General features: G+C 56.3%; 1 protein-coding gene across 2 annotated transcripts in view; it reads left to right on the top strand.

Annotated features, from left to right (window-relative positions):
• The first annotated feature begins 6,097 nt into the window (after window positions 1–6,097).
• LLGL1 (LLGL scribble cell polarity complex component 1) overlaps window positions 6,098–22,719 on the top strand; it is a 17,742-nt gene continuing 1,120 nt past the window's right edge. The window contains exons 1-22 of one of the 2 annotated variants that reach the window (XM_081162699.1): window positions 6,098–6,273; window positions 10,161–10,258; window positions 12,299–12,380; window positions 12,480–12,610; window positions 13,457–13,615; window positions 13,695–13,857; window positions 13,941–14,073; window positions 14,391–14,445; window positions 14,604–14,758; window positions 14,829–15,052; window positions 15,263–15,330; window positions 16,320–16,473; window positions 16,546–16,650; window positions 17,234–17,526; window positions 17,871–18,018; window positions 18,236–18,389; window positions 20,266–20,561; window positions 21,037–21,301; window positions 21,492–21,606; window positions 21,814–21,926; window positions 22,127–22,247; window positions 22,398–22,477. In XM_081162699.1, coding sequence (XP_081018825.1) covers window positions 6,193–6,273; window positions 10,161–10,258; window positions 12,299–12,380; window positions 12,480–12,610; window positions 13,457–13,615; window positions 13,695–13,857; window positions 13,941–14,073; window positions 14,391–14,445; window positions 14,604–14,758; window positions 14,829–15,052; window positions 15,263–15,330; window positions 16,320–16,473; window positions 16,546–16,650; window positions 17,234–17,526; window positions 17,871–18,018; window positions 18,236–18,389; window positions 20,266–20,561; window positions 21,037–21,301; window positions 21,492–21,606; window positions 21,814–21,926; window positions 22,127–22,247; window positions 22,398–22,476 — 3,192 coding nt within the window. In that variant the 5' untranslated portion in view covers window positions 6,098–6,192 and the 3' untranslated portion in view covers window position 22,477. Of the gene's footprint in view, window positions 6,274–10,160; window positions 10,259–12,298; window positions 12,381–12,479; window positions 12,611–13,456; window positions 13,616–13,694; window positions 13,858–13,937; window positions 14,074–14,390; window positions 14,446–14,603; window positions 14,759–14,828; window positions 15,053–15,262; window positions 15,331–16,319; window positions 16,474–16,545; window positions 16,651–17,233; window positions 17,527–17,870; window positions 18,019–18,235; window positions 18,390–20,265; window positions 20,562–21,036; window positions 21,302–21,491; window positions 21,607–21,813; window positions 21,927–22,126; window positions 22,248–22,397; window positions 22,478–22,719 lie in introns of both variants that reach the window. The other variant, XM_081162698.1, reaches the window with a different exon arrangement.

Here is a 22,719-nt window from a genome sequence, read left to right as displayed (position 1 = left end):
GTCAGGGCACATACCTAGGCTGTGGGTTCAATCCCCGGTCGGGGCTCCTACGGAAGGCAACTGATCAATGTGTCTCACATCAATGTTTCCCTCTCTATCCCCCCCTAAAGTCAATAAAAATATATCCTTGGGTGAAGATTTAAAAAAAAAAAAAAGGACAAATAATAGCAAAATACAGTGAAATAAGAAATGCCTAGTTTTGAACATTACCTTTGCTTTTAATATAATTGAGTTTTAATTTTATGTAATTTAATTTTTAATAATGGCTTTAACAACTGACTTGCAAAAATTCTTAAAATTCAACAGTTGGCTCTTTGGGCTATTATTGGCCATTGTGGGGACTAGGGTCCTCCAGTTAGGTTTCAGGGCGCTCACTGGAGCAGTTCTCCCGTGCCCACAGTGGGGCAGCAGAGTCCAAGTGATGGTGCTTCAGAGTGGTGCAGGGACAGCTGTCCTTTGCTTTGGATGGGAAACGGAGGCCCCAGGGACAAGAGTTGAGGATCCCTACTACTGCCCTGCTCAGCCAGCATCCTCAGGACTCACTGGCGTATTCTCCCCTATGAGCCTTTGCACATGCCAGTGCTCTCTGCCTTAGGAGGCTCCTGCTAGAAGTCACCTTTGTCTTCCAACCAGTCTCCTCAGGGCTGCTTCTGGGCTCCCCAAACCACTGGCTTCCTTCAACACAGCCTAGAGTGTACTGGTGTGATCCCAGTGCTTCCACTCCAGGGTGGGAGCCTAGGACCAAACTCCCACCTTCTGGACTCTCATTGTGAATGAGGACCTTTATAAATTGTCTCATTTAATTCTCACCACAACCTCTAATACCTCAGTTTGGGACCTGGCTCATATCTTGACTCTACCACGTACTAACTGTAACTTTGGGAAAATTACTTAATCTCTCTGACCTCGGTTTCTTTGTAAAATGGGCATCGAATTAAAGGAATTTCTATGGTTCCTGGCACAGACTAAGTGCTCAGTATTGTTAAATAGTAGCAGTTAATATTCACCCCCATTTTGCACATGATTAAATCGAGGCCCAGAAAGATGAAATGACAGAGGCAAGAACTTGGGGCCACAGAGAGGAATAAAGCACAGCACTCCACCTTCCAACAGGCCTGTGACAACTACTTACCTGCTCAGCCCCTGGAGCCTCAAACCTGAAACTCCCTGCAGGGGGTCAGGTACACCTGAATCCCAAAGTCCTGTGGCCCAGCATGAACTCAGAAAAGCAAACCACAGCATCCTGGCTCAGGGAGTGTCAGCGCTGAGACCCCTGCTCCCAGAGAAGGTGCACTGGGCTAGAGGTCCAGAGAACCAAGTATATTATCCCCCATGTGACCTTGGGCAGGTCACTACTCTCTGAACTTCAGTTTCCTTCCTTATAAAACGAGGAAAGGCTGGGTCTGCACAACACTCCCCCTACTTGTTTGGCTCTTCTTTCACTGATGCCCAATACACTGTTCACCCTCTGTTGACTGAGGGCCCCAGATCCACTGCCACCTTCCCACCTGAGCTCTAAAGAGCAGCTTTCCAGCCAGCTTCATTTAGCATACCACACAGGATGAGGGGCTCGTCCTTTCCCCCTGGCTCTGGCTCCCCAGTGGTCTCCCAGTCAGTCCCCATACCCTCCTTGCCTTTTCTTCTCATCTCCCAACCCAGGCCCCACCTTCCCCCACCTCCAGCCCAGACTCCACTCCAGGAATTCCCCTGGGGGAGCCACCAAGTACAAGTTGCTTATGTGGTTTGGGCACCAGAGGAGGGTTGTGGCCTCAGCTGGGATCTGGGCCAGCTCCTGGAAGGCTGGGCTCTCTTTGCTCTGCCAGGCTTTCCTGGTTTTCCTTCCACTCCCTTGCTATCCCTACTCTGTCTCCATTTGGGGCTTTCCTCCTTGTCACCGCTTCTCCCCTCCTTCCCTCCACAGGTCGTCACTTCTCTCCCCTCAGCTTCCATTTACTGTCTGTAAAGTGGGATTGTCCTCACATCTAACTCCAGGATGATCACAAGCATTCAAAGAGAGAAAGCACAGAGCATTCATCTGAGGACACCCTCGATGCATGCCAGCCTGCCTCAGGGACACCCCTACTCACCCACCTGCCCCCCCCCACATCCCATCAACCACCACCTCCTGTGGACTCGCTTCCTAAATAGCGTGGATTATTATTATTTCTTTTAATGAAATATTTCAAACACACTTAAAAATATTTAAAATAACAAGCCACAGAAGCAGCCACCACCTACACATTAACATTTTGTCATATTTGCTTCAGATTTTTAAAAAAATTATATTTTTCAAATTGTGTTGAGTGCCATGTGCCAGGCACTGTTCTAGGCACTGGGGACGCAGCAATGAACAGCATTAAAAACCAAGCCCTGGCCTGGCCGGGTAGCTCAGTTGATTAGAGTGTCGTCCTGATATGCCAAGGTTATGGGTTTGATCCCCAGTCAGGGCACATACACGAATCAACCAATGAATGCATAAATAAGTGGAACAAATCAGTGTTTCTTTCTAAAACCAATAAATAAAATTTTTAAATAATAAAAATTGCATACATTAAAAATACACACCAAGCCTAACCCTCAGGGAGCTCTTTTTCAAGCTGGGAAGACAAACCAAGCAGTATACACATAAAGAAGTCAAATAGGTGGTAGGTGAGAAGAGGTCGTCAGAGAGAACCAGGCAGGGGAGGGCATCCAGAATGGAGGAGTAAAGAAGTCAGGGAGGCTTCCTGGAGCAAGTGTCATTTAAGTCAGACCAAAAGGAAGTGAGGGATTTGGCTATGTGAACCCAAGTGTTCCAGGCAAGGAAAAGAGCAAGTGCAAAGGTCCTGAGGCAGAAGCTTATCTGATACATCTGAAGAATGCCAGCATGTCCTGAAACATGCCTGAGAGTCCTAAAAATAGCTTGCTCACTAGGTACAGACCCTGTTGGGCCCTGTGCTCAACTCCTGTTTTGAATCATCTCATTTAGTCCTCATGACATTACAGATGAGGAAACTGAGGCCCAAGGTAGACAAATGGCTTACCTGAGGTCACCCAGCTAGCTAGGGGATGCCTCAGGATTTGAAGCCAGGCCTGGGTCCCACTCAGAGCTGGGTTAGGGTCCTGGGATGGCCTAGGAGGAGCAGGGAGAGGCCACCTTACCCAGGAAATGCCGAGAAGGCAGTAGCTCCTCCCTGGCCAGAGGTTGACCTGAGTTTGAAGGAGGGAGCGGCTTCCCTTCCAGTACTGCTGACTCAGGCAGCCTCTTCCTCCATCTTCCAAGACAGGTGTGGGGGCTCTTAAGGTCACTGAATACCCTGTATTCACAACCCTGCTTGGGCTCCCCTGAGCCTCCATTTCCTGCTTCAAGCAATGAGCAGACTTGGCCTTGCAGCCTGGCCCTGTTCAGGCCTTGGGCTACCATGGTAATCATAGGCCTGGGCTGCCCCAGCTCGAGGGGGAGGGGAAAGACAGTTATTAGCACCCCAGACCCTCCAGCCTGGGAGGTGGTCCCCTCCCCATTGCCATTCTTAAACCCTGCCTGGCTGTGTGGATTGACTGGGCCTGTCTGCTCAGGTCTCAGTTTACCCATTTGTATTTCAGTGTAACCGTTTAACCCCCTTCAACCTGACTGGATGGGGACAAGTTGGGCCTCAGAGTCACCTCAGAAAGACCTGGTTTAAAATGCAGAATCTGGGGTCCCACTCCACAGGCATTCACATTTGGTGGACCTAGAATCTGTATTGTTAACTAGTGTGGGGGAGAGCTCTGACACTTTGAGAACCCTTACTTGCCAGAAGACCCTTCTCTCTACCCCCCTCCCACCCCCAGCCCTCTCTCCCTGTTTCAGCCTAGCTTAAATTGTGCCCCCTCCCTCCAGGACACCTGCCCTGGGTCACATGTTTCTATTTTATTTTTTATTTTATTTTATTTTTTAATCCTTGGGTGAGGACATTTTCTCCATTGATTTCTAGAGAGACTGGAAGGGGAGGGAGGACGGGGGAGAGAGAGAAACATCGATGTGAGAGAGACTAATTGGTTGCCTCCTGCATGTGCCTGGACTAGGGCAGGGAACCTGCAACTGAGGTATGTGCCCTTGACTGGGAATCAAACCCGTGACCCTAGGGCTGATGCTCTAACCACTGAGCCAAACCAGCCAGGGCCGCATGCTTCTGCTGGGCTCCCCCATCACAGCACAGTTAACTTCTGGCGGTTGTGGTCTCCACTCAGCTCTGTCCCGTTCCCCAGATTGTGAGCAGAGTGGGGATGCTTACTGCCTGATGACTAAGTATCATTTCAAAGAATGGAGACTGAGAAAGGGCAGGGACCTGCCCAGGGTGGCAGAGGAGAAGAGCTCAACCAGCAATTAGTAAGAACCCTAATAACAGCTAACACAAGGGCTCTTCCTGTCTGCCTGGCACAACCCAAGGGCTTCACAAGTACTGATTCATCTCATCTTCACAACCCTTTGAGGTAGGTACTAATATTATCCACATTTCTACAGATGAGAAAACTGAGGCACAGAGAGCTTAAGTAACTTGCTCCAGGCTGCACAGTTTCTAAATGGCGAAATCTGAGATATGAATTAACAAGTTCCTAACACTTCCCTGTGTGAGACCCTCATTTTGTGGAAGAAGAAACTGGGACGCAGGTCTTGTCAGCCGATGGCAGGGCAGAGACCAGAACCCAGGCCTGAGTTGCCTGTGTTGAGTGTGGGATAGGCAGTGGCCCAAGGGGTCCCACCCCTCTCAGTCCAGCCAGCTCTGCCCATAACTCAAGTCCAAGCCCCTCTTGCCTTTACCCCTCTGTCTTAGTTTCCTCATCTGTAAAACTGGGATAGTATTGTTGCCTCCCTCAGAGAACTGTTGAGAGCATTAAATCAGCCTGAAATCAGGGAAGTGTTTTGAATGGTGCCTGCCACACATCAGGCACTCAAGCTTTGTTGTTCTTAATATTTTCCCTCTTCTCATCATCCTGCTCCCCAGCCTGCCCCTCTTCCAGATCCAGTGCTTACCCCAGGGAAGTGCTGAGCAGGGCTGGCATGGGTGGAGAGGGACAGCCAGGCCCTTGTTGCTTGGCAGCTGCCTCTGGGGATCAGAAGTCAGGCCTACCTCCCTTGCCATAGAGCTGGTGGGGTTGGGGCCTGGCTCACCTACCCCTAACTAAGTTCCTGGGACCTGGGGCCTGCCCAGCTCTTAGCCTAGGGTAGCCTATCCTCAGCCTAGAAGGAAAGGTTCAGCCTTGAGGTCATTGTCCAGATGAGAAAAGGAGGCCTGGGAGGTGAGTTGGGGACAAGTCCATTGTCCCCCCGGAGTGGAGGCAGGGCACAGCTGTGTTTATACAGTTCCCTGCTCAGGGGAGGCCCTTCCCCCATCTTGGAAAAGCCCAAATCCAATCTCAGGACCTTCCCAATTGTCACCTCCTGAGGAAGAGCCTCTACTCTCTGCTGGCTGTCCCTCTATTTGGCTGATGGAACTGCTAAAAGAATCCCGTGCTGCCACATAGAGCCGTTTGTGTCGGATCCTGAGGGACGTGTAGGAGCTCCCCAGGAGCTGGGGGCTGAGGGCCTTCCTATTTCTTTTCATCTTGACCACACAGCCAGGGCAAAAAGCATGTCGAGGGAGGATGTTCTAGCACACTGGAGAACAAAGTGGTGTCCCGAGAAACTGGTAAACATTGGGCCAACGGCCTAGATGGGGAAACTGAGGTTGAGGGGCCAGGGAGTTGCTGCAGTCAGAACTCTCCTGGCTTTCGGGATAGGGATACCTCATTACCTGAATAGGCACGTCGCTCGCTCGTTGGAGGAGGGAAAAGGCGCCTTCCAGGCTTTGGAGCCCGCGACGACCCCTGCCCAAGCTCGCCTCCAGCAGTCCGCCGGCACCTTGGCTCGCGGACTACAAGTCCCGGCAGGCCCCGCGCCGGACGCGCAGTCGGCAGGCGTCTCTTCGCCAGCAGCCTGGCGGCGCGTCCCGGCGCGGCTCCCATTGTCTGGCCGGCAGGGGCGGGGCTGGCGGAGCACGGGCGTGCCCATTGGTGGGGCGGCGCGTCAGTCGCGCGCTGTGCCCACCTTCGTGGAGGCTCCGCCCCGCACGCCCGCGCCCGGGCCGCCCGGCGCACCTCCTGGCGCCCCGCCTGCGCCTCAGGACCGGCGGGGCCGTGCGGCGCATCCTGCGGGCGGCGGCGGCGGGCGCGGCGCCGGCGGACGGACGCAAGATGATGAAGTTTCGGTTCCGGCGGCAGGGAGCTGACCCGCAGCGCGAGAAGCTCAAGCAGGAGCTCTTTGCCTTCAACAAGGTGCGGCGCTGGCGGCCCGGGCTGGGCGGGAGGGTGCGGGCCGGGGCTGGGGGCCCGGGCGTCGGAGCCACGTAGGGCCGGGGGCGGGCGCCGGCTGGAGCGCGGCGCGGGGCCCGGCGCGCCTCGGCCCGCCCCACTCCTCGCCCCCGCCCGCGCCGACCCTCGGCGGCTGTGGGTCGCGCTGACTTTCCGGGTCAGCCTCCCCGGGTCTGCGGGCCTCGCTGCCCCTCCCTCTGACTCTGACCGCCTCGCTGTCTGCAGCCTTTGCCCGTGTATCTGGGGAGGGGGTGTTCCTGCCTCTGTCCTTGTGAATCTCTGCGTATTTCCTCTCAGTTCCCACCATCTCGATGCCTCTTTATTTCTCTGCCTTTCCGTCTGCATCTCTGAGTCTTTGCCTGTCTCTTCCTGCCGGCCTCTCCCCATCTCTCCATATCCCTGTGTGGGTCTCTCGAATTCTCATTCGGCCTCCCTCTGTCTTTTTATCCCTCTTCGGGGGCTCCTCCACATCCCTGTCCGTCCCTGGGGCAGCCCAGGGCTGGGATTTGTTTTGCTTTCACACCCAGGTGGGGCGGGAGGGGTGGGGAGAGGAGGCAGATGTTGGAGGGTGAGGGTTGGGAAATCCCTTCCCTGTTCCTCTCCTCCCTCACCTAGGGCTTAGACTCTGCCTCGCTCGGCTTTGCCCTGCGGGGGGCTCCAGGGTAGATGCCAGGTTGTGTACCCAATTGCACTTCAAATGGTGGGGCCTCAGTTTCCCTTGAAATGGGGCCACTTTTCTCCCTGCTGTGGGCTCTGGCTACCTGTGCCACATGGGCCATGCAACCTAGACTAAGGTGGGGGTGGAGGGCTGCCCCTTCTTCCTTTTTCTGGGTAGGACGAGAGCAGCTAAGGCTGCCTCCAGCCCCCCCACCTCCCTCTGCATTGGTGTGTGGTAGTTAGCCCCCAGCATGCCCCTTCTAACTCCTCCCAGGGTGTCAATTTTAGCCTCAGAGCCGGCTGATTGCTCTGGGAATCTGAGTTATTATCCTTGTTGTACAGGTGAGAAAATTGAGGTTCAGAGAGGGGTGATGACTTGCCAAAAGTCACAGATGGAACTGGGTCACTTTGTCCTTGCTTCTCCTTATTATTAGGGATTTGACTTTAGCTTTGGGTGCTGCTTGGTCCAAGAGGAGACTTTTGTCCACCAGGAGGCTCTGGGGTGGCTGAACCTGGAGTGGCTGAGGCACCAGACAGGATTTCTGAGGTGGTGGTGGCTGCTGCCAGGACCCTCAGTCACCAAGAGCCTGCCAGAAGAATCCTGCAGGGCCTAGAGGGAAGGTGCTCCTAGGTGGCCCCTTCCTGTGCTGGTGGCTAAGAGGGTGAGCCTCTGTGAGGTGAAAGAAGAATGATGGTGGGGGCAGGCACTGAGCCAAGGTGTCACTTCCTCAGCCAGTGAGTTGGGGTGTGAAGTGAGGACCTGCGACAGATGGTGGGGAGGTTTGAAGGCTTAGCTTCACCTGGCTGGCCTGGTTTGGGAAAAGGTGAGGGCTCCCCACTAAGACTGAGGTCCCATTCTGAGTGGGCTGCAATGGTGGGAAGGAGGTGGTTTTGGGCAAGGGGCTGGCGCACCAGAGAGGGTGGTAAGTGATCACTAGAGAATAGACCCCCAGCCTGGCTGGGTGTGGCTCAGCGGTTGAGCATTGACCTAGGATCCAGGAGATCTCAGTTCGATTCCCGGTCAGGGCACATGCCTGGGTTGCGTCCTCGATCCCCAGTCAGGGGCGTGCAGGAGGCAGCCAATCAATGATGACGCTCTCATCATTGATGTTTCTCTCTTTCTCCCCCTCCCTAAAAAAAAAAAAAAAAAGAATAGACCCCCCAAAGTAAAATGAGAATAGACCCCAAATTCTGTAGTGGGGGTTCTCGGAGGCAAACATCAACTTTGGACTCAGTCTTGGGTCTGCATCCCATTTCTGTCTACAAGTTGCCTGTGGGATGTCCACTCTGTGTCAACAAATACTGAGCTTCTACTGTGTGTGAGTTCTCCTAGGTAGTGGAGACACTGCAGTGACCAAAAGGGACAAATATGTCTTCACTCAGAGAGTTGATGTCCTAGCGGAGGAGACAGTGAAAAGCCAAAACAAAACCATAAAGCCCTAGCCTGTTTGGCTACGTTGTTAGAACGTCAGCCTGCGGACTGAATTGTCCCAGGTTTGATTCCGGCCAAAGGCACATAACTTGGTTGCCGGCTCAATCCCCGGCCCTGGTCGGGGTGCGTGTGGGAGGCAACCAATCTATGTGTCTCTCTCACATTGATGTTTCTCTCTCTCTCTCTCTTCCACTTTTTCTGAAAAGCAATGGCAAAAATATCATCGGGAGAGGATTTAAAACAAACACAGAAGAGTAAAATATGCAACAGTTTGGATGGTGGTCAGTGCTATGGATAAAATAAAGTAGGGTGAGGGCCTGGAGCATGTGAGTGAGGATGGCTGCTATAGTCGGTGGTTTAGGGGGCCCTCTGAGGAGTTGATGCCTAAACTGAGACCTGAGTGCTGGGGAGTGCTGGGTGAGGCATATTCCAAGTAGAGGGATAGTAGAGGCAAAGGCTCTGAGGCAGGAACCTGCCTAGTAAATTGGAGGAGATCAAAAGGCCAATGGGCCTGCAGTCAGGTGAGCAGGGAAGAGAATGGAAGGAGGAAGACAAGGGCCAGATGTGAGGACTGAGCTTTGACTCTAGTAAGCTGGGAGCCACGGGGGCAGGAGGGTTCCTGAACAGAGGAGGGGACTGGCCAGACATGGTCAGATCCAGCATTGGCATGGCAGTGCTGGTGGGAAAGGGAAGTTGCCCTCCACCCTCAGTCAAATGGTCAACTGTATCTTCAGGTAGACTCACTGCCCCCAGTGCCCAGATGGGAAACTAAGGCTTGGAGAAGACTGACTAGCCCAAGGCCAAGCCAATTGTCCAGAGGGTTCAGCCCCTGCCTGGATGAATTGAGGCAGGAGGGAGGCTGGGGCAACAGGCCTGGGCATCAGGGTTTCTTTTTTAAGAGGAAGGGGGGGGGGGGAGAGAGAGAAACATTGTTTTCCTCCTGTATGTGTACGAACTGGGAATCAAACCCTCAGCCTATGTATGTGCCCTGACCAGGAATGGAACCTGCAATGTTTTGGTGTCCTGGACGATGCTCCAACCAACTGAGCCACCCAACCAGGGCTATCAAGGTTTCGTACAAAATGTGTGTCTTGCTGAGATAGTGGTCAGGAGGTACCTGTGACCCACAGGTAGTATCCTACATTGGTGTTAAGGACATGGGGTTGGGAGTGTAGGCTTCCCAGGGAGAGGCCCCCCCAGCTAGGCCTCAGGGGATAAGTATGAACTTTTTGGGTGGGCGGGCAACGGAGAAAAGCCCAAGCTAGGCTGGTGGAGCTGGCACCAGTCTACACTGGGACTGGCCCTGCCAGGAGCAGAGAACTCCGGTGGAAGCCATTCCATTAATACCACCCCGTGCACAGGCTCTCTTCACACCGTCCCCACCACAGATGGGGGTGGGGGTTCATGTTGCTCAATTTTCAGCTGGGGAACCCAAGTCTGGTAAGTGGGTGACACCTTCAGGGACTGATCAGGAAGCTCCTCTGGCCCTCAGTCTCCCTGTCTCTGACTCTGGGGGTTGGGCAGATTGTCAAGAGCCTCTGCCTAGGTGACCTTGGGTGTTGACTTCTGACCTCCACATGGGGTCTGTGTTTGGGGAATGCCATGGACTTCACGGGGGTCCCAGACAGCATGACGCCTCACCAAGCTTCAGTCTGTGCCTCTAGGCACAAGGTGCAGCAGAGCCTGAAGGCTGCCTTGGGGTGGGCCTCAGGGTGGGCCGGGGCAGCCAAGCCTGTGCAAGTGCCCTCCCCTCACCCTACAGACCGTGGAGCATGGCTTCCCAAACCAGCCCAGCGCCCTGGCCTTTGACCCCGAGCTTCGCATCATGGCCATTGGCACCAGGTCTGGGGCCGTCAAGATGTATCCTTTGCGGGACACAGCCTTTGGGACTGTGAGGACCACCTGCTTTCAGCTCCCTGTGTGCTGGGCTCCTTGAGCAGCGCCCAGCCTGGGAGGCCAGGGAAGGTATCTGGATCTTGCTGGAGGCTGATGTAGCTTCTGCCCTGAGATACCTCCTCACAGAGATAACGGGGTGGGGGTGGGGTACTCCCTTACTCCCTTGCTGCATTTCAGCCAGCCAGTTACCTAGGTGACCCTGGGATTGATTGTCCCAGCCATGACTAGGGTGGCTGGGCCAAGGGGCTAGTCAGTCTTGGTACCTATTTAGGTTGGTGGGTTGACCAGGGTCACACAGTGGGCCTTTCCCTGGTGATTGGGCACACATACGTGTACGATTGTGAGACACATGTTTAGCCGAGGGGCTGGGGAAGTGCCAGGCTCAGCATGGTGAGCGCAGCTCGGCCCCCACCTGGATGCTGGCAGTTGCACAATGGGCTGTGTGTGTGGCACAAAGCGGGCATTTTCTCCGGCAGTGCTGGGAGGGCTGGGGCAGGCGGACAGCTGAACTCCTTCTCGCCTGGCACAGAGCATCCCACCTCCACTGCCTGAGTGAAGCCCTGCCCCCCACTCAGGCAAACCGAGATGCCTGGTGGCTGCTTGGTGTGGGGTGCCCACCTCCACCCCTCTGCATGTGACCCTCTGGGTCTCAGTGTCCTCGATGGGGACATTGGATGGCACAAAATGAGAGGGGAGAGAAGGGATGGGGGCAGGGCACTGGCCAGGCAGGGGTGGGCATCTGGGTCTGCAGTTGGTGAGCTTGCCTACATTAGGGGGTGTGGCTGGGCCCAGTTCTCCCGGCCACCATCAACACCCACTTCCTGGACTGCTGCTCCTAGCCCTCAAGTGCTGTCCTGCCCCACACGTGCATCATGTTCCTGCAGTTGGTGTCTCACAGTGCTGGTGCCATGGGTCTGTTAGCCTCTTGAGCTGGCCCTCCTGGGTCCTGGTCTTTCTTGGGCACTGGCTCCTCATGCTTACAAAGAACTTGTACAGACCAGGAGAGCCTGAGAGGAGGCCTGAGCTCTCCCCCGGTCCCTCCTTCCTGCCCCCTAACCACCCCTGGGCTGGGAAACTGAGGCTTGAGAAAGCGGCCTTGGACACAGAAGCCGCCCCTCCCCCTGTCTCCTTGGTGACTCTGGTTCCTGCCCACACTCCTGCCCCCTCTTTTGTCCCCTCTTCTGTGTTCTCCCAGCTCCAGCAGGGAATCCTAACTCCAGCTCCAAGCAACCGCCTGGCTCCTGCATTGTCCCAGGCAACGTTGCTGACCTCTCCCTTGCCCTCTCCTCCAGGGGCCCCCTAGGCCCTACTTGTCCACTGTCAGACCTGGAGTTGCTGGGATTCTGGTACCGATGCCAGGCACTTGAAGCAGATCACCCAACCTCTTCAAGCCTCTGTGTTCTGGTTTGTAAAATGGACAGGCCTCAGCCTCTTCTCTCAGTGGGGGCCGCTGCCTGCCTGCTTGCCTGCCCCAGAGGAAAGTTGATTTCCTTGCCCACGGCTGGAATTGGGCCTGAAGCAGTGGGAAGAAGCAGCCTGGACTATTCTCTGCTTTGGGCTTTCCTGCCCAGACCTGGCCTGGCATCTCTGTCTGTGTGATCCGGCTGCGGGGCCAGCTCTTGTGCACACAGACCTCCTGAGGCTGATGTAGAGTGGAGCCTGGCCATGTGCCAGGCCTGGGCCATGTGTGCTGAGCATGTTTTTTTTTCTCACTTGCCCAGGGTCAGCCCTAAGGTGGGAGTCACTACCCCATGTTGTAGATGAAGATGTGAAGGTTGTACTTCAGCATCACTTGCAGAAGCTGAGTGGAGCCTGCATTCTGAGCTTGAGGATAACTTGGGGGTGCCGGGCCATGCTTCTTCAGGGAGGGGGCCCACCTGGACTTGGAGGGCTCCTGGATTGGCAGGGCTGACTGGGACCTATCAGAATGATCCTAAAGAAGGAGGAGGCTTGGGCATCTCAGTCTGTATCTGCTGCTTTCTGTCCTTGACCCATTGTCTTTAGCTATGGCGCACCTGGTGTGGAATTCACCGGCCTACACCGAGAAATGGCCACGGTCACCCAGATGCACTTCTTACCTGGCCAGGTGAGCCTCTGCCCCAGCCGGCTGGCTTGTGGACCCTAGGCCTCCCCTCCCTCTTCCCAAGTCCCACCAGCCTAGTCTTGGTCTCTGCACACCCTTTAGGGCCGCCTCCTGACCCTGCTGGATGACAGCAGTCTGCATCTCTGGGAGATCATCCACCATAATGGCTGTGCTCACCTGGAGGAAACACTCAGCTTTCAGCTGCCCAGTCGGCTGGGCTTTGATGGTGCCAGGTACTGGTGGACTTGGCTGGGACCAGCCACTGGGCATGGGGCAGCCAGCCTTGCAAAGGTGTGGTAAGGACGGAAAGCTGCCTAGTTAGGGTGGCAGGGTATGTTGAGCTTAGCCTGGGTCCCAAAAGGCAGCCTTTGGACCCCTCGTCACTGAGAAGTGCTACATGGACTTGGCTGGTGTTAGAGGGAAGTTCTGGCTAAGCCTGGGTGAGCAGGTGGGGTTTATGCTCCAGAATCACTGCAACACCAGGAGATGCAGGATGGGCCAGTGTGCATTGTGTCTCAGACTTCCCATACCTGATGGGTGGCCTGTGCTCCCTGCAATGGCAGAGGTGTCTGGGGGTACGGGCCAGGTCTACGCTGAACTGACATTAGCAAGGATCTCTTGGTGTCTCTAGTTGGTGCTGAGGTGACAGACCATAGTGTGTACAGGTAAAAGGGCAAGTTTGGGGGCAAGGAGTGTCCTGCCAGGCTGTGCTGTGTGAGGTGCTGATAGGATGCTCCAGGGAGCAGCAGAGTGTCTTGGACCTCCTGTTTCTGGTCTAGGCAGTAGCCTGGTTCCTGCCTTTCCCTCCTGGTGGGTAGGAGGGGCTTGGAACCCACCTCCAAGACCTGGGAACCTATACTTATCCCTCTCCCCACTGACATCCTGATGAATAATTGAGGGAGTTAATTATGATGCCACCACGGTTGCCTTCCCAGTTCGCCAGCCCAGTGGATAATCAGGCCCCAGTGAGCGCAGGGACCATAATTATCTAGGAGTAGCAGTTCACCAGCACCCTCTGCACCCCTCCTCAGCAGGTGAATGGGCCCAAACCCTCACCCACCTCCCCTCATCTCCCATAGCGGCCCGCCCACCCTCGCCCACATCACAGTGGTCCTGCTTGTGGCTGCTGGCAACATGGCAGCTCTGGGCACAGAGGGTGGCAGCGTCTTCTTCCTGGATGTTTCCACCCTGATGCTGATTGAGGGTCAGACCCTTGGCCCTGACGAGGTTCTGCGAAGGTGAGAGGCAGGTGGACTTCCCACACCCGCTCTGTGCCTGGGCAGTGCTCCTGCTGGCTCACCTGTGCTCCCTCTGCAGTTTGCCAGATGACTACCGGTGTGGGAAGGCACTGGGCCCTGTGGAGTCCCTGCAGGGACACCTGCGGGACCCCACCAAGATCCTCATTGGCTACAGCCGGGGCCTGCTGGTCATCTGGAACCAGGCAGCGCAGTGTGCAGACCGTGTCTTCCTGGGCAACCAGGTTTGTGTGGGAGACTGGTGCCCACAGCCAGGGCCCTGTACTGTGGCTGCCTGTTCATGCCCATCTGCCCTGCCCCACAGCAGCTGGAGAGCCTGTGCTGGGAACGTAGTGGCAGCACGCTGGTCAGCTCCCACAGCGACGGCAGCTACGCCATCTGGTCTGCGGACACTGGCGGTTCCCCAGTCACGCAGCCTACAGTGGCCACCATGCCCTATGGTGAGTGCTGGGCAGACTGAGGGAAGGGTTGACGGGGATCCATCCCAAGCTCAGGCACTCTTGCTGCCTGGCCTTTGTGGGGGCATCCAGGAGGACTTGTGGAAGGTGGTGGTGCCAGGCCAAATCTGCAAAGGATAGCTCCCTCTCCCACTGCGAGGTAGATGGTTAGGGGCAGTGGGCCTTCCCCTTGGGGAGGCAGGAAGCAGCTTTGAGGCAGGGAGTGATGTGGGCAGGATGGGAGAAAGAGTGAGAATTGTGACCTGAGGTGCTTCTAGTCCTGGCAAGTAAATGAGCCTGACACTGTCCTATCCTTCCAGGCCCCTTCCCCTGCAAAGCCATCAATAAGATTCTGTGGCGAAACTGTGAATCTGGGTAGGTGGGGAGTTGGGTCTCAGGTGTGGGTTGGGTTGTGTCTGGCTGGGGGTGGAGCCTGGGCTCTGGGGCTCAGGGTTGGCTTGTGATGCTCTCTGGGTTGGACAGTATATGCTCCAGGCCCAGGTGGCTCACATCACTCCCCAACCCCTGTATAGGGGCCACTTTATCATCTTCAGTGGCGGCATGCCCCGTGCCAGCTATGGTGACCGCCACTGTGTGAGTGTGCTCCGGGCTGACACCCTGGTGACACTAGACTTCACCTCCCGCATCATTGACTTCTTCACGGTGCACAGCACGCGACCAGAGGATGGTGAGTTGCCCTCCCCCACCCTGCCAGCGCTGCCTGTGACCATGCTCCTTACCATGCCCCTATCCCACAGAGTTTGACGAGCCCCAGGCCTTGGCTGTGCTGCTCGAAGAAGAGTTGGTGGTGTTAGATCTGCAAATGCCCGGCTGGCCAGTTGTGCCTGCTCCGTACCTGGCCCCATTGCATTCATCTGCTATCACGTGCTCGGCCCATGTTGCCAATGTCCCTGCCAAGCTGTGGGCCCGCATTGTGAGCGCTGGGGAACAGCAGAGCCCCCAGCCTGCCTCCAGTGCCTCGGTGTGTACCTGGGCACGGTGCTGGGCAGGACCTTGTGGGGGATGGTGTTCCTTGTGAAGGGCACTGCCCACGCACAGACCTGGAGGTGGGAATGTGCCAGGTGTACATTGGGAACTCAGAAGCAGTTTGGGCCCAGATGGTAATCCCAGGGTGAAAGAGAGAGGACATCTGTCCTGACCTTCCACTGATGCCTTCGCCTTCCTCTCCCAGAGCTGGCCCATCACCGGGGGCCGGAACCTGGCCCAGGAACCATCTCAACGAGGGCTGCTGCTGACTGGGTAGGGCAGACCTAGTCCCATGGCCAAGCACAGTTGTGACACATGTGTGTGCGTGTGTATGTGGGCGAGTGGGGCCAGGTACAGCCCACACAGGTATGGGAGAGCCCGGCCTAGACCAGGTGGGTGCTGACCTGCCCAGTGACTCAGACCTGGCCCTTGGTGGGACCCAGTCACCCCTTTAATAGGGTGGGTTGGGATTGTAGTTTCCCTAGACCCTGATTCAAGCCCCTCCCTGCCCTGCCTTTTGGCCTGGAACTGAGCTCCACCCACCTAGTCTGCCCTGGGACTGGAAAATCTGGGCCAGCCCATGCTGAGCAGCCCGGGGCAGGTGTTGGAGAGCCTGGCCTGGGTCTGGCGGGTGCTGACGTGCCCAGTGACTCAGACCCTAACTTCCTGCCCTGCCCCTGCTGCCTTTCTGTGCTGGGATCTTTGGGCCTCCAACTCTGCCTCCCCCTCCTGCTTGAAAAACTTAACCATGGCTTTCAGGGCTGCTGGGAGCTTCCCATCCAGTCCCACACACTCACTCCTCATGTCAGGGGTTCCCATCTGAGGCTGCACCCCAGATTTGCCTGTTCTTCCTCCCTCTCCCTGCTGGCCTCCCAGTCTTCCTGCTTCTGCCTCATGTCCCAGCTGATCCTTGGCTCTGTGACCACCTAACAGTCCTGATCACTTTCTCTGGGTGACCCAGTGAAGACAGAACCCCTCGTCCTTTGTGCCCTGGATCACCCCTCCCTCCATTTCCTACCCATCGCACTGGTGATTATTTCCATACCCCTCACCTTTTTTGAAGGGCCCAGGTGCATGTGGCCTGGCATATAGTAGGCACTTAGTATTTCTGCCTAGTCAGTAGGTGTATCTTATTTGCTGTATACAGTAGGTGTGTGGGCAGTTTTTGGCTTAGGCAGTAAGTGCTCAGTGATGGTTATGGCATGAGTGGATGGAGGCATGTGCAGGGACCTGGTGTATGCCTGATGCCTTCCTCCCTACAGTCACGAGGATGGCACTGTGAGGTTCTGGGATGCCTCTGGCGTGGCACTGCGGCCGCTCTACAAGCTGAGCACAGCTGGCCTCTTCCAGACAGACTGTGAGCACGCCGACAGTCTGGCCCAGGCCACCGAAGATGACTGGCCGCCCTTCCGCAAGGTGGGCCCCTCCCCAACCCCAGGAGCCTGGTCCTTGCTTAGCCCTGTGTCATCACTCCATCCCACTTCCTAGGTGGGCTGCTTTGACCCCTACAGTGATGATCCCCGGCTTGGGGTACAGAAGGTGGCACTCTGCAAGTACACAGCTCAGATGGTGGTGGCTGGCACTGCAGGCCAGGTAAGCCTAAGGTGTCCCAGGGTTGGGGGTTTTGGAGGGATTTTTGGAAGAGGAAGGTCTGGTGAAGTGGTAGTAGAGGGTACCAGAAAGGGCAAAAGCCCAGAGATGGGAATGGGGCCCCAGGTTGGGCTGGCTGGGGTGAGGACAGCCAAGCAGGTGGGCCTGTTGTTGGTGCCTTAAGTCCAAGCTCTGGCTATAGGGAACCATGGAGAGTTAGGGCTAGGGCTGGAGCACAGATGTTAGATGAACCCGGGAGGGCAGGGACCAGCAGGTCTTGGTCAGCGCTATTCCTCCAGCACTCATAGAGGATACAGAAGGTACTCAACATGTGCTTATTGCTAAATGGGAGACAGGTGTGGTGGTGGTGGGTTACTTTGCTCTAGCAGGGCAGGGACTGGTGGGTCTTGGTCAGTGTGTTCCTCTGTGCAGGCCCCGGTATACAGTAGGCATCCAATAAGTGCTTATTCAATGGATAAACGAGACAATTCCAGGACCACCCTGGCAGTGACTTTGTAGGCTCAGGTGGGGCATGGGTGGCCCTATCTCTGCGCTGATGCCTCTCCTGCCCTGGCTGTGTGCTCAGGTGCTGGTTCTGGAGCTCAGCGATGTGCCGTCAGAACAGGCAGTCGGCGTGGCCAGTGTGGACCTCCTCCAGGACCGAGAGGGCTTCACGTGGAAGGGCCATGAGCGGCTGAGCCCACGCACCGGTCCCTTGCCCTGGCCTGCTGGCTTCCAGCCCCGAGTGCTGGTTCAGTGTCTGCCACCAGCTGCAGTCACTGCCGTCACGCTACACACAGAGTGGAGCCTCGTGGCCTTTGGCACCAGTCATGGCTTTGGCCTCTTTGACTACCAGCGCAAGAGCCCTGTGCTGGCCAGGTTTGTGGGGTGTGGATCCGGAGCCTGGTGAGATGGGGTCTGCATCTCCACCTGGCCTCAACCTCCTATGGGACCTCTGGTGTTTCTTCACTCCCACCTAGGCCTCAGTTTCCCCCGTAAGATACAGTGTGGTGAAGGTGGCTCTGTCATTTTTGGCAGCTTCAACCTTATGTGAAGTGCTGCTGATAGAGGTCTAAGCCCAGCAGCTGCTGGGTTGGCAGGGCCACAGAGAGGGGTTTGGGCTTCCTGACCTGGGATCCTAATGCCTGGCCCCTTGGGCCAGCAGGAGCACCGCTGCTCCAGGAGGCTGATCCATAGCACAGCTAGCACCTGTCTGCCCCCAGGTGCACTCTTCACCCCAATGACTCCCTGGCCATGGAGGGGCCGCTCTCCCGTGTGAAGTCGCTCAAGAAGTCACTGCGCCAGTCTTTCCGGCGCATCCGTAAGAGCCGAGTCTCAGGCAAGAAACGGACTGTTAATACCAACAGCAAGGTGAGCTGGGCCAGGCTGCCAGGCAGCACCTCCCTAGACTGTGGTGTAGAAATGGAGCCAGGACTGGCCCCTGGCCGGGAACCCTGTGTCTGCTCACCTGTTATTGCCCACCCTCAGCAGCCCCAGGGGGATCAGGGTGAGCTGGGGAGGGTGATGGAATGTGGGGTGCGAGGCTGTGTGGGAGAAGACTGTGTCCTGGAACCCCATGCTCCTCCAGTTGCAGGAGGCCAACGCGCACCTGGCAGAGCAGGCCTGCCCCCAGGACGTGGAAATGGCTCCCGTGCAGCGCCGCATTGAGGCCCGCTCAGCTGATGACTCCCTCTCGGGTGTGGTGCGCTGCCTCTACTTTGCTGACACGTTTCTCCGAGATGGTGAGGCCAGGGAAGTGACGGGTTGGAGAAATGGGCCTCAGTTGGCCATCTAGAAAATGGGCAGTGGGGTGGAGGGTGGGACAGCGTCTTCCAGGGGTTGGAAAGTGTTACAGTGAGTGCCTACTGTGTGCCAGGCCACCCAAACAGTTCCCCTGGAATTTCTGATGGCACAGGGTTGGTGAGTGAGCCAGCAGGATCTCTGAGATCTGAGAGCTCAAGATTTGGGGAAGGAGAGTGTGGGGTCTGCCAGTGCCAAGGCTTTGAGGTGGGCATGTGTTGGGAGACTGTCACATGGTCTGTGAGTGAAGGGAGAGGGCTCTGGCAGGTACTGGTGGTGTCCACCTTGCTAAGGAGTTGGCTTTGACCCCAGCTGGTTGGAGCCCTGAGTGGATCCTGCACAGAAATGAGATACTCAATGAATTACTCAGTAATTCATTGATTGACTTTTTAAAATTTAAGTATGTTTTCATTGATTTCAGAGAGGAAGGGAGAGAGAGAGAGAGAGAGAGAAACATCAATGATGAGAGAGTCATCGATTGGCTGCCTCCTGCATGCCCCCTGCTGGGGATTGAGCCAGAAACCCAGGCAAGTTCCCTGACAGGGAATCAAACCAGTCTCCTGGATCATATGTAGATGCTCAGCCTCTGAGCCATGCCGGCCAGGCTCATTGATTAACTTTTAACTTGTGTAATTGGGACTTTAAACCATGCACAAAAATAGCGAGTAGTCACCCCCATACTTCACCTAGTGCTGCTGCCACTGTACTCTGTTTTCCTTGCTGCAGTGTTTTAGCTGAAAACCCAGTGTGAGCACTTGGGTTTGTGTCTAACATATGTAACCTACAGCCATGGTGCCCACATTGCACCCCATGGGGCTGACACTGATCCCGGAGTATGTTGTCACACTTGGTCCACAGGCAGCTGTCTCCATTCATCTCAAAAATGCCTTTTTGTGGTTGGTGCTGGGTCAGCATCCAGTTAGTCTGCACATGGAATTTCACTGTGTCTTTTAGTCTGAGTCTGAGAGAGGGCCCTCCTTCTGGTATTTATTTGTTGAGGGTCCTTTATCCAATGGATTTTTCCCACTCTTTGGACGTGGCAGCCCCACAGGTCTCTACCAGTCCCCGTAAGGAGGCCCATGGGGCTCAGTCCCCAGCTGGCTGGGCATTGGGATCTCAGCTGCATGCGTTGCTCACTTAACTTGTTACTGGGGTTTAGCTTCCCTTGAGGTTGTTGCTGATGTTATCCATTCTTCCAGGATGCACAGCCATGACTGCTTAGGCCCACCTTGGCTCCTGGGTTTTGAGTCTGATTCTCCACTAAAGGGCCTTCCCCAGAGGCTCAGCTCACATAGGGAGAGCCGGCGAGGTGGTCTCAGTTCATTTCAGCCCAGGCCTGAGACTTTGTATCTGACTGCTGCATGGAGGACACACTGAAAGGGAGGGGTGGGGGTGAATTGGGGTGTGGTCGGGATCCTGATGCATCTTAGGGGTGAGAGCCCCATTCCATGCGTGTTGCCAGGGCTGGTGATGGGATGTGGGGTTGGGAGAGAGCTGGGGTTTTGTGATGGGACTGTGTTACTGAGATGGGGCCTAGGGTACAGTGGGTAGGGTTGGAGAAGTCAGCATCATTTGTGTGCCATTGACGTCCCCACAGAAATTCCCAAGAGGCTGTTCCTGCCTCTTCAGGAGAGTAGCATTTGAGGCTCTGATTGTGGTCAGCAGTGTAGGAGAGGTTGCCTAAGGCAACAAGGCTGGCCGAGGTCCCCAAGTGGGACAGGAGAGAACCAGTCCTGGGTCTCAGAGTGTCAGGAGAGGAGGGGAGGAAGCTGTTGTGTATGGGCAGACAACCTGCCTCACCAGCCTGTTGCCCTGCAGCAGCCCACCATGGACCCACCATGTGGGCAGGCACCAACTCGGGCTCTGTGTTTGCCTATGCGCTGGAGGTGCCAGCGGCAGTGGCAGGCAGCGAGAAGCGGCCCGAGCGGGTGGTGGAGGCTGTGCTGGGCAAGGAGGTGCAGCTAATGCATCGTGCACCGGTGGTGGCCATTGCTGTGTTGGATGGGCGTGGCCGCCCACTGCCCGAGCCCTATGAGGCCTCTCAGGACCTGGCCCAGGCACCGGACATGCAGGGTGGCCATGCAGTGCTCATCGCATCTGAGGAGCAGTTCAAGGTGAGCCACTGTGGTATCCAGGCGTCCTAGATACCATTGGATCCCCTATACTCCCTACCTGCCGAACCCCCCCCCCGAAGACCCCACTCAGCCAGCAGAGGTGCCCCTGAAAAACCACGTTGAGTCCCTCAGCTTGTATTTCTGCAGGACCCTCCTACATCACTGAGTTCCCACCTTGACCCACTCGTCGGGGCTCTGGCAGGAAGTCATGGTTTGGGGGGATACCAGCCATCTAACCCTCATAACCCAGAGTGATTGGTTTTGCTAGGTTCTCATAGGAGAGGTCCTGGGAGGTTTCTGGGAACAGTGTAGAGCCTAGGTCAAGTCTGAGGGTAGCAGTGCAGGGTGGGAGGGTGTTCAGACAGAGGTGGTAGTAGCCAGAGGCACAGGCCTGTGTGACAGGCTGGGTTCTAAGTAGGGGCTGGGGGTGTGGACTGGGCCAGGCTATGCTCACTGGCCATCTGCCCGCTGCCAGGTGTTCACACTACCCAAGGTGAGCGCCAAGACCAAGTTCAAGCTGACAGCCCATGAGGGCTGTCGCGTGCGCAAAGTGGCACTGGCCACATTTGCCAGCGTGGCCTGTGAGGATTATGCTGAGACCTGCCTGGCCTGCCTCACCAACCTGGGTGACGTGCATGTCTTCTCGGTGCCGGGCCTGAGGCCCCAGGTGCATTACTCCTGTATCCGGAAGGAGGACATCAGCGGCATCGCCTCCTGTGTCTTCACCCGCCACGGCCAGGGTGAGCGAAGGCTTTCTGGGGCAAGGGACCCGAGCAGGTCTAGAATTCCCGGAGAGTGTCACGAGGTTGGGCACAGCACTGGCTAGGGTGGGGGAGGGCCAGCAGCACATGCAGGGCAGAGACCAGCTGAAGGGCTGTGGTGGGAGTCATGGCTCCTAACTGCACTCTGCACTCATCCTCTCCCACCCAGGCTTTTACTTGATTTCTCCATCGGAGTTTGAACGCTTCTCCCTAAGTGCCCGGAACATCACAGAGCCGCTCTGCTCTCTGGACATCAGCTGGCCCCATGACGCTGCCCATGCCAGGTGCACGGAGTGGGTAGCCCTTGGCCTGGGAGGCCTTTGATCAAGGCTGGTGTCATCCCCACCCCCAGGTTCTGCGTGGAGCAAGAGTGGCCCTCCCTGGTGTCACCCCTTTCTGGTCTCAGGTCTTGGGAATGGGAGGTCAGGGGTTTGGCCCTTTTGAGTCTTGAGGTGCCTGCCTGTGACCCCATCATGGCCCTGTCCCTGTAGCTACAGACTCCAAGAGTCACCCAAGCTGAGCCAGGCTAACGGGACCCTGGGCATCCTCCTGGCCCCACAGAGCCATGATGGAAGCCCTAATCCTGTCTGCAGCAAAGGAACTGGTAAGAGGCTGGGAATGAAATAGGGGTAGTGGGACACCAGTCAGCTCAGATATTAGGGCAGGAGGCAGCAGCTGATCCGAGGCTGGGATCCTGGGGAGGGGTATGCTGGGCAGGAGAAGGTGAGGGGGTCTATCGTCCTGTCCTACCAGGTGCAGAGGGTGTCCAGGGGTCTTAGAGGCCTGATCATTTCCTCCCTGCAGATACCCCAGAGCTGCCTGAGGCCACGCTCTCGCCTATGTCCATTGATTCGGCCACCAGTGCTGACACAACTCTGGATACAACAGGGGACATCACGGTGGAGGACGTGAAGGATTTCCTGGGGTGAGGTGGGCGGGCAGGATCCACAGGAGGGGCTGCCCTGGCTTCACGGCCTACCTCCCCTACCCTCAGCCAACCTAATGTCCGAGCTGGGCATGCAGGGCCAAGGAAGGGGCCTTTCCCCAAATCCTGATTACCACCCCATTTCTCCAGCTCTTCAGAGGACTCTGAGAAGAATCTGAGGAACCTGGTGGAAGATGAGGCTCGAGCCTGTGCCATTCTGATTAAATGAGGTGCTACAAGTGTGGGGGACTCTGGCTCTACCTGATTCTCAGCCTCAACCCCAGGGACCTCCTGCTGTGGTTTCACACCTGAAATCCTAGCAACCCCTGTAATGACAGTACTCCAAGGCCTGGCTGCTCTCCAGGGATGTCCTGTCAGGGGCTTTGGGGGCCTACATAGATGTGATTTTCATCATTTGGTATTAAAGAAACAGCCAGCCCATCAGCCCCTGGATCTCATAGGTGGTGTCTGG

Source organism: Miniopterus schreibersii (genome assembly GCF_964146895.1).
Source record: "Miniopterus schreibersii genome assembly, chromosome: 16".
NCBI lineage: Eukaryota > Metazoa > Chordata > Mammalia > Chiroptera > Miniopteridae > Miniopterus > Miniopterus schreibersii.
This window is presented reverse-complemented; position numbering and strand designations above follow the sequence as displayed.